Here is a 9,247-nt window from a genome sequence, read left to right as displayed (position 1 = left end):
TTTAACTGAGCTAGTGAAAGTGAGTGTGATACCATGGGGCTGTCACCAGGCTAAGAGGGCTCGAGATCGGGGGTGAAGTAGAAACAGTAGCCAACAGGAGAAAAAGCAGTCTCCACCCCAGCTACAAATCTGCCTTCTGCCCCAGGCAGGTAAGTTACACCCCGATCCCCACTGTTTACATCACCTTTTCATTTGGCCCAGCATCCACAAGGCACTTCATGATCCCTCCCAATGACAGAGGCGACAGTAAAGCTTAGCAGTAATAGTGCTTTGCATAGAGCTGTACGCAGAGCAAGCCTCCAAACAGCCCTGAAAGGACATCAGGCAGATTAGCCCCTTTTCAGATCTAAAATGAAGGGGAGCAATGGCAAAGAGTTATGCCTAGAATTACACAGCAAATCAGCACTAGAGTTCTTACTCTGAGTCCCAAACTCCTCCTTCTACACCACGCTGCCTCTGGAGACATAAAGAAGGGATTAGCCCCACACCTTTTATAATCTGCTAAAACAGTTATTTATGGGCTGCAAAGTCAGACTGTGATAACGACAGCAGCATTATGCTGCACATAAAAACAATTAGTCCTTCGGGGCAGTTTTCCCTGCCACAAGGGTTTATAGCTCCTGGGCTCTGCTGCAGATACATGTAACGAAGGATGGAACTCGGGGGCACTTTAAATCAGAATCAACAAAAGGAAAAATATAAATGAACAAATTCCCCTATCCCACAGGCCTCCCGTTCTGGCCATAGCCCCGCATTCAGACACGCAAACCTTACACCCTAGCCATTAACACAGCTTAAAGGTCTCTGCCCCAAAGCATCCCAATAGCTTGTATGAAAGAGAGAGCAAGGAAACCAGGCAGGAGAAACATGATTTGAGTGGCAGAATGAGACTGAAGAGGCTCAAGCGTTCCTGTGTACTGGGCAGGCATTAGTGACCACAGCTACTCCTTTACCCTGGTTTATGGCCCAGATGAGAGACTGGTGGGGGCAGCATGCTGCCAAGGACCTGCGGTGCAAATCCGACCACCTAAAAGTTGCAAGGAAGTCAGGAGTGGGGACTTTGACACAGGAAGAGCAGGAGAACACGCAGGTGTTGATAAGCAAGTTTATCTTTATTAAAAAGACAAAGTTCAATTGAAGTCTGTCTCAGTATTACAAATGCTCAGGCTCAACAGTGCCCTGCATAGAAAGGTGTGTTCCAAAGTGGACTCGGTTGATAGATTAGATCACCAAAACCTATTAACATCTGCCCTAAAACATATATGTTTGCCCTTTCAATTGAACTGATTATCCCTCGACATACAAGGACAGGGCTGCCTGGTTCACAAGGGGGCTCTTATGGTCAAAGGAGCCTACCTCATGCGTACCTAGGGTGTGTGCTTTCCAGTGCTTCCACGCCAAAGCTGTACAAAGGAGTGTCCATAGGAAACATGTTCTCCCAGAAGACCACTCTGATCCAAGCCCAGAAACACAACACGAAACCGTTTAAAATTATTAACCATGGCTTGTTAAAAATGGAACGTTTAGATACTTCACTGAACCTCTGCCTGGGCGAGAAGAGAGGTCAGGAGGCCATTTAATACATACGATGGACAGATGTGCTACAGATCTGCTCCGCTACCAGCAGAGACTCAGCATGGAGCAATACAGCTTATTGCAAGAGGCTGAAAAGGCCTATGATCAGAAGAGGTGCTGGACACCCAATATCCTCAGCTCAGACGCTGTAACACAAGACAGGTTGCCTTAGGGTTTGTCTATATGGAAAGTTTTACCAATGATGCTAATATAAATCCCCATGTGGACACACAAGCCTGGCTTTTGTTTAGCTTAAATCCTGTCCCAAGCAACATAAATTAAACCAAAAAGGGGCTTCTCATACCAGAATAAGAGCATACACATGGTGTAATACTGGTATAACTTTACTGGTTTAAATTCACACCTTATGTTATACCAAAAAGATCTTCCCATATAAGTAAGGCTTGAGAAGCAGAATGCCTGAGAAAATACCCAGCATAGATATAGCACTTCTTACTTTCAAAGCTCTTTATTAAATAACATTAACCCCACAACTCCCAGTGAGGTAGGCAACGGCAAGCTCCATTTTACAGATGAAAAAACAAAGGCATGGAGAAATTAAGTGGCTTGCCCAAGGCCACTGGGGGAAAACAAATGAGATGGTTAGGATTAGAATCCAGGCGTTTCCAGCTCCCTTACCATACGCAGTTCTCCCCTAAGACTTCCAAAGTCTGCTATGTGTGCTGCTGCTTACGAATGGAAGCAGTCTGCACACGTTTCCTTCTAATCCCTGCATCTGTGAATCACTTTGAGTGCCCAAGAAAATGGTGCTACAAACGCATGAAACGGGTCACCTCTCACTCCAGCTCTGTGGCAATAGCACTGGTTTTTCCCACTAGCAGACAGACTTTCTAATCAGGAGTCTTTCCCCTTTTTGTAAGGAAGAGATCAACCATAGTGTAACGTGTTGCTGTTCCACTGAGGGCCATTTCCTAGACCAGTGGACCCCAACCTTTTCCGTGGGGCAGGCGCCGGACGACTACCCGCCGAGGACCGTGGCTGCCGGACAAGCAGCCGCTGAAATGCCGCCGTGAAGCGGCAACGTCAAGAGGCACCACGTTGGGGACCCCTGTCCTAGACTGTTCACCATAAGAGCTACAGCTCTCAAATTTCTTATTCACATTCTGCCTGTCAGAAGCAACATGGCTTAGGGAAAATGCATAAAAAATTGCCACATCAATCCTCATTAAACTACAGCTATGCAAGAGCTAGACATATCATCATATAACAAACAAGAACAGGGCACAGGATGTATCTGCTGAGAGACCTACAAACAATACAACCCTGGGATTAACCAGATCAACCCGTTCCATCTTGCAGAATGGGCTCTATTGGGAAATAGCTCTCTCCACCACCGGGGTTGATTTCGCCATCACTTCCACTCCTCAGTCTCTGAGGCAGAACGTGCTTGGCAGAAGGCAGAGTTGGTTCTTTGACAAATGCTCATCACCAACCCACTGGAGCTCTAAGCCAGCACCGAAAATAGGAAGTGCACATTTTCCCAGAAAATCACTGCCAAGTATTGCTAGATGCCTCTCTCCCTCCAGCTGAGATCAACTCCTTCTGACTGGGTTTCTAACCAAAGTCAAGTTCTCTACTGTACAAAGCAGCAGACTGGCTGCTTAAACCAGGCTTGCCTTGTTGTTTTCCCTGGGCAGCCTGGAGAGAAAGTCTGATCCATGCATCGCCCTATTTTAATAACTGAATCTGAGGCTGGTGAAAGCTGCCACCTGCCTGCTGAGATTGCTTCTGAGTAACGGTGTCCAGCTGCGAAGCAATCACAACTGGCAACTAAGTCACCAGAAACCATCTGAACACTTTGATACCACCTATAACACATCTCGGTGCCAGTTCCATTTTATAGTTGTCATAACTCCTCCATTACATGCAGCCCTGAACAGCAGTCACCCCTCTGAGGTGAATAACCTCTCTTTGCCATAACACGCCCAAGCTGTATATGCATCACTGCACACCCTTCTGGACTTAACGGATCGCAACTAAAAGGCTCCTTGTGCCCTGGTTAATACCCTCCCCTCAGGCTCAGGAACACCGTGCTCCTGGCACCGTGCTCCTAGAACAAGGTCCAGATCAATTCAATCTGGACATTTCAAGGGAGTCCTGCAAAAAGCCCTTACATCAACACTCGCCGTTTCACGCAGGGAACCAAAATATTTCCCAATGACGAACAGGGTTCAGTGATCATGGGAAAATATGAGTGAGAGCCAAATTCACCCTGTTGTGCTCTAGTGGAGTATCCCCATAGCTGTATTTGGCTCTGCGTGTTTCACACCATCTGTTGTGAGGAATAGCATTCATCCAGAGGGGTATATTAGTATCCTTACAGGAGAGCAGGGATTGGAGTGGAAGGATATGCAGGAAGAATATTCAGTACCATTGAGCACATCATCCTGAGGAGTGATCTAGAACTTCAAAACTGACCAATGCATCACAGGAGTGTCATCAAAACCTTGGTCCCCACTGGAAATGGGAAGAGGAACCTATCAGCAAGAAGAATAATTCACTATCCTGATGTCTGTGCACAGTCATGACAGAAATTTAGACTCCCTCCTGCAATGCCCCCATCTTTCTCCCTTGCTGCCACCAGCTTTCCTTACAATAGGGTGACAAGTGACTGTAAGTAGATAACAGATATGGAGGATGACAATTAGAAAATGCTTCGCTATTTGAGACTTGGCTACCACAGCGTGTCTGTTTGTCAATATCCAGTTGCCTACAGAGCTTTGTCACCCTGCCTGACAGCTTCTTTTAACACCAAGGCCCTTTCATCTCAGGCAGAAGGGTCTGAGAATGAGAAAATTTTAACAACAAGAACAGAACTTTTCATCCTACCAAGTCTTGTGAGCTTCTTAGCTGTACAACTTGCAGTTCTGGCCCCCAGCTACTTAAAGAGGGAGTGGAAGTTCACTGCTTTTGGCTTAAAGCTCAGTGCAATGGACCAGCTGTGTTCCATTTCAGCACCTATACACCACAGCAATGGGTGCTTTAGAAATGCCTAGGTAGAAAGGAACTAGCAGTGGTAGCACCAGAATCTGCTGTCTTCCATAAGTCAGCAGTTCTTGATGGACACCCCATGCCCCATTTCATATAGCCATGATGTTTGGAAGCGTAAGCTCAAGATTTGGCAAAAGGGGGGGTGGGAGGGAACAGACCAGGTGGTGAGGATGAAGTTTATCAAGAGGAGTGAAGTAGCACCATCTGCTTTACCGTGATGCTGACAAAAATAAAACATTCAGTAGCGACTTTCATGTGCTACAGCATAGGAGTGGAGCTGCTGAATCCCCTTCATGTTGTATGGGGATGATTCACAGATTGGGGAAGGGACAGTTCACATTTAAGGCTCAACCCTGCTCCTATTGAAGTTAATAGCGAAAGTCCCTTTGAATTCAATGGCAGTAGCATCAAGTCCTTGAAATGTCTGTCTGCTCACATGGTGAATTGCAATAAGCACCGAGAGAAAGCCAGAGACAGTTAATTCAATCCTCTTGCCAGAGAAGAAGTTCCTAAGACACCACTGGAAGTCTCTAGTACAAGAGAAACTGCTTATCTCAACAAGACCAAAGCCCATAAAATTCACATGGAGTCACTGGCTCGAGCCAGCCTTCTTGCTCTGGCCCCATCCATAACAAACCTCCCACTCGCACCCCGAGCTCTGGCATGAACACTCAAGTCATGGGGCTACAGCAGCTCTCGCCATTACAGTTTGGGCAGCGTGCCTGCTGGTGCCAGTATAATACCAAAAACGTAGAAGAGCCCCAGCAGGAGGTTGAGCTTGGCTGTCCGCTGGGGAATTTTGCTGAAGCTCTGGCTCCGGAACTGCCTCTCCAGCGAAAAGGCCATAGGCATGGTGAGTAGTGGCAGCGCCATACTGATGGTGTAACGCGTGGCCAAGATGCAGAAAATCAGGTAGGGCAGGAAGAGCAGTGTGTTGTAGAGCATGTAGGAAAACGTGGGGCCGATGAGGATAGCCAGGGTGACAATGCCTGCCTGCCGGTCAGACTCCATGTCCCGTGTGTTGTTGCTGTGCAGGATGGCCTCAGTACTGAGGGCTAGTGGGACAGCATAGAGCAGCGGTGAGACAGACAGATAGCCAACCTGCACTGCATGGGCAAACATGACAGCCAGAGGCCCAAATGTGATGAGGATCACCAAGTCGCCAAGTGCAACATATTTAAATCCAATTCCTGTGGCAGGAAACAAGAGGAAAACAAGTGTTACCAAGTGAAATTCACTTTATGGAGGATAATAGATGTTACTCAAACAGATCAGCAGTTCCTAAAAAATGCGGTAAAACAGCCAACACAAACTCAGCTAGGGCAGGGCTACACATGCTCTTTTATTGCCCCAGAACTGATTATTATTCTCCCTTTCCAAAGATAATAAAGCAAATACAATGTCTGCACTTCTCCAGTCTCACCCAGTGAGCAAAGATTATGGGGCAGATTCCAGTTACCATCTGGAATACGTTGTTCCACAAGCAGTCACACTGAAGTCAACGGGATTACACATGCAGTAAGGTGCTACACAACGTGAGTACAGATATTCGAATCTGGTCCTGAACAGACGCAACCATCAGGTTAGACTAACAGCTGCTACATCTTTCAAATGATATCCTCCAAATCCTAGAAATTGCTTAATCTTATCTATAGTAAAACACTGGGTGTCTCTTCAACCACCCAGCTGCAGAACTGAAGAGGCAAAAGACATTTTTATCTTGATAAGCCCCACAAAAAAATTTGTGTTCCTACTCTACATCAGTGTTACTCATTAATCTTGGGTGCATTTCTTAAAGCATGTCTTAAGTTTACTTTTCATTTGAAACTAGATCTGGCTAATAAGAAATGAGGAACCGTTCAGATAATACAAACTGAGCTCCATCCCTGGAGAAGAGAACACAGATAATGAACCAAACCAGCTGACATACATTTCACACACAATTCCTGCCACAGACTCAGAGTATGGAGTGCAGTTCTTACCTCCAGTATAAAGGAAGGAGCTGGAAAGTCCCCCAAAGTAGATCAGGGCCAGGTGCTCCAACTTGAGAGTGGAGAGACAGTAGAGGCAGGCAGCACAGATACAGCCCAGGGTATAGAGGAAGACCCCAAACCGGACCACATCTTGAGGCTCCAAGATCTGGTCCACCAATGTCCGGTCATCACTCTTCTTGTGGTCAATGCCCTTGGAGAAGTCATAGTAGGTATTAACCAAGTTACCTGCTCCATGCACTGCCAGGACAGCCACTGCACTGCCCACTAGCAGCCCTGGGTCTAGGGATCCGTGGGATCGATAGGCTAGGGCACTGCCCAGGGCTACTGGGGTCAGAGAGGCGCTGAAGCTCCAGGGCCGCAGGGCCAGAACGTAGGCTGCACATTTCTGCCTCCAGGTGCCTGGGCGGCTCTTCGCAGAGCTGAGCAGCCCGATGCCCAGCTCCCCCACGTCACCTCCTCTGGGGCTCTCAGCGCTGATGCTAATCTTCTCGGTCTGATCCTCAGCCTCCATGCTCTTCACGCAGCTGCCTCAGGAGAAGGTGCTGGAGAGAGACCTGGGAAAGGAGGGGGAGTTTGCATCAGGAAAGGGAAACCCCGGGCCTTGCCAGTGACTCACTGATGATACCCAGCCCAGGGGAGAGCTGCCAGCCTGTGGCGACACCTGCCCCACAACCTGAACCTCTGCAGCTGCGACCGCCGAGCAAAGGACCCCACAGCATGGAGAGCGAGGGGCAGGCCCCTTCCCAGGCGGGGCACCACAGCGGAGAAGCGGGGTCCTTCCCCAGCTTCCTCCTCCCCATGGGGCACCTCAGCTAGGGTGACCAGATGTCCCAATTTTATAGGGACAGTCCCGATTTTTGGGTCTTTTTCTTGTATAGGCTCCTATTCCCCCCCCCCCCCGATTTTTCACACCTGCTGTCTGGTCACCCTGGTCAGCTCCCCCGACCTCCGCATCCCCTGGGCAGGGCCCAGGGGAGCACCCCGGGTGGGGGGCGGCTCCCAGCCCCGGGCGGGGCTGACGCTGCTCTCCCGTCTCCTGGGGCGGCTCCGGGGCCCCCTCACCTGCTGCGGAGCCGGGTCCCGGGGAGGCCTCTCCAGCTCCGTTCACGCGCGAGCCAGGCACTCAGGACCATGGCAACCAGCCCGCGGGACCGCCATCTTCCCGCGCGTGGGCACCAGCCAGGGCCGATGTACCGGCCCCTCCGGAAACAAGGGCTCCGATCGCCGAGGTTCCGCTTGCTCTGCGGGGAGCCCTGGGCCGGGGCGGATGGGGAAGAGCCCCAGAATACCAGTAATAGGGGAGGGGGGGCGGGGATCTTCCCGCAGCGGGAAGGCGGCACTGGGATGGGAGGTTAAACCTCTTACTCAGGGTCACTCAGCCAGTCCGTGGCGGAGCTGTGGCTTGAACCCGGGAGTCCTGAGCCCCACCCCCCCGTCTTTAACCACCGAGAATAGACTCCCCTACCCCCAGCCCTGCACACTGGTGCTCGGGAGGCTGCAGGCACTCACAGCCCCATAGACTCCTGCCTGCAAGACCAGAGCCTTACCCTCTCCGAGCCTCCGTTTCCCCAGTCTGCAAAATGGGGATCACCGCCCACAGGGATTAATATGTGGGAGCGACTGGAATAATCTGGTAATAAGTGGCACGGGGGAAGCCTAGAAAGTTACTCTGAGTCACTGTTATTCAATTATCACTTCATATTCACCTATTACTGAACATCAACATCGAATCATTAGTATCCATCACAAGTCTGTTTATATGAACGCTTAACCATTAAGATTAGCGGTAAATCATGGATGTTAAACACTTTGTATTGGTTATTGTAGCTATTCGCTAGTTTCCACTGTTAGGCAAACTAGGTATCACAGAAGCGACTCGCTTCTATACGTACCATTACGGTAACAGAGCCTTTCTCCTGCCCTTGGTGCTCTTCAGGACGGGCTGCACCCAGGGCAGTAGAGAAGCTGGAGGAAATAGAAGGACCAAGTGTTCACGCGGCGGAAGAGTCCTACCGTCTCAATGGTTTAAAAAAAAAAAAAAATCGACTCTTCCCTATTTCCGCATGCGCACAATGCCCTGTGGCTTCAGAGAGGGCGGAAGCAATGCGGCTTTCCAAAGGCGGGGCAAGCTCTGAATTCTAACCAATCCGGCGGCACCCAACTTCTCATTGGTGCAGCTAAGTGTCAGTAATCACCATCTGTCCTTTGATTGGCTATGAGCGACTGCACCCGCCTCCGGCAGTTATTTGGGGGTGGAAACACCATGCCCTAGTAACCCCTCCTCACCCGTAAAACTGTTGGCTGCTCCACCTGCTGGTCACGTTCCCCTCAGCGCTGATTGGTTGGCGGTTCTTCGCCGGCCCGGCGGCAACAGTGGGGGAGGGGAAACCCGGGGCCCAAGCTGGGGAACCGGTCGCAAGGGGGCCGGCGCGGCTGGGCCGGCCGGAGGCGGTGAGTGACCCCCTCCCCCTCAGTAGGGACACCCCGGCCTGGCTCCCCTGTACGGGGCCTATGGGGGCTGCCTCCCCTTCCCCACCCCTTCGCCGGCCGGGCTGGCCCAGGCCCTCCGGCAGCCGCAGCCCCGGCAGCGGGGATGGGGCGCTGCCCTGGGGGCTTGCCGGGTGAGCCGAGCCGCGCTGGCAGGGGGCCTCCCGCGGGTCCCTCCC

The 9,247-nt window shown here is 50.6% G+C and overlaps 2 protein-coding genes across 5 annotated transcripts in view; one reads left to right on the top strand and one right to left on the bottom strand.

Moving 5' to 3' along the window:
- Positions 1-1,110: 1,110 nt before the first annotated feature.
- UBIAD1 (UbiA prenyltransferase domain containing 1) lies at positions 1,111-8,523 on the bottom strand. 3 transcript variants are annotated; one of them, XM_024210616.1, is made up of 3 exons: positions 8,474-8,523; positions 6,570-7,135; positions 1,111-5,777 (listed from the first exon to the last, which is right to left on the bottom strand). In XM_024210616.1, exons 2-3 carry the CDS (start codon positions 7,090-7,092, stop codon positions 5,290-5,292), a joined length of 1,011 nt encoding a protein of 336 aa, XP_024066384.1. In that variant the 5' UTR covers positions 7,093-7,135; positions 8,474-8,523; the 3' UTR covers positions 1,111-5,289. The 3 variants fall into 3 exon arrangements, with proteins under 3 accessions (XP_024066384.1, XP_024066382.1, XP_024066383.1); XM_024210614.1 differs by lacking the exon at positions 8,474-8,523 and adding an exon at positions 7,644-7,738; XM_024210615.1 differs by lacking the exon at positions 8,474-8,523 and adding an exon at positions 7,494-7,622.
- A 422-nt stretch (positions 8,524-8,945) lies between these two features.
- MTOR (mechanistic target of rapamycin kinase) overlaps positions 8,946-9,247 on the top strand; it is a 103,853-nt gene continuing 103,551 nt past the window's right edge. For both annotated transcript variants that reach the window (XM_024210561.3, XM_024210560.3), the window contains exon 1: positions 8,946-9,032. The gene's annotated coding sequence lies outside the window, so the exon portion shown is untranslated. The remainder of the gene's footprint in view (positions 9,033-9,247) is intronic.

This window comes from Terrapene carolina, unplaced genomic scaffold, assembly GCF_002925995.2.
Source record: "Terrapene carolina triunguis isolate 2854851 unplaced genomic scaffold, T_m_triunguis-2.0 Scaffold714, whole genome shotgun sequence".
In the NCBI taxonomy this organism is placed as follows: Eukaryota; Metazoa; Chordata; order Testudines; family Emydidae; genus Terrapene; species Terrapene triunguis.
This window is presented reverse-complemented; position numbering and strand designations above follow the sequence as displayed.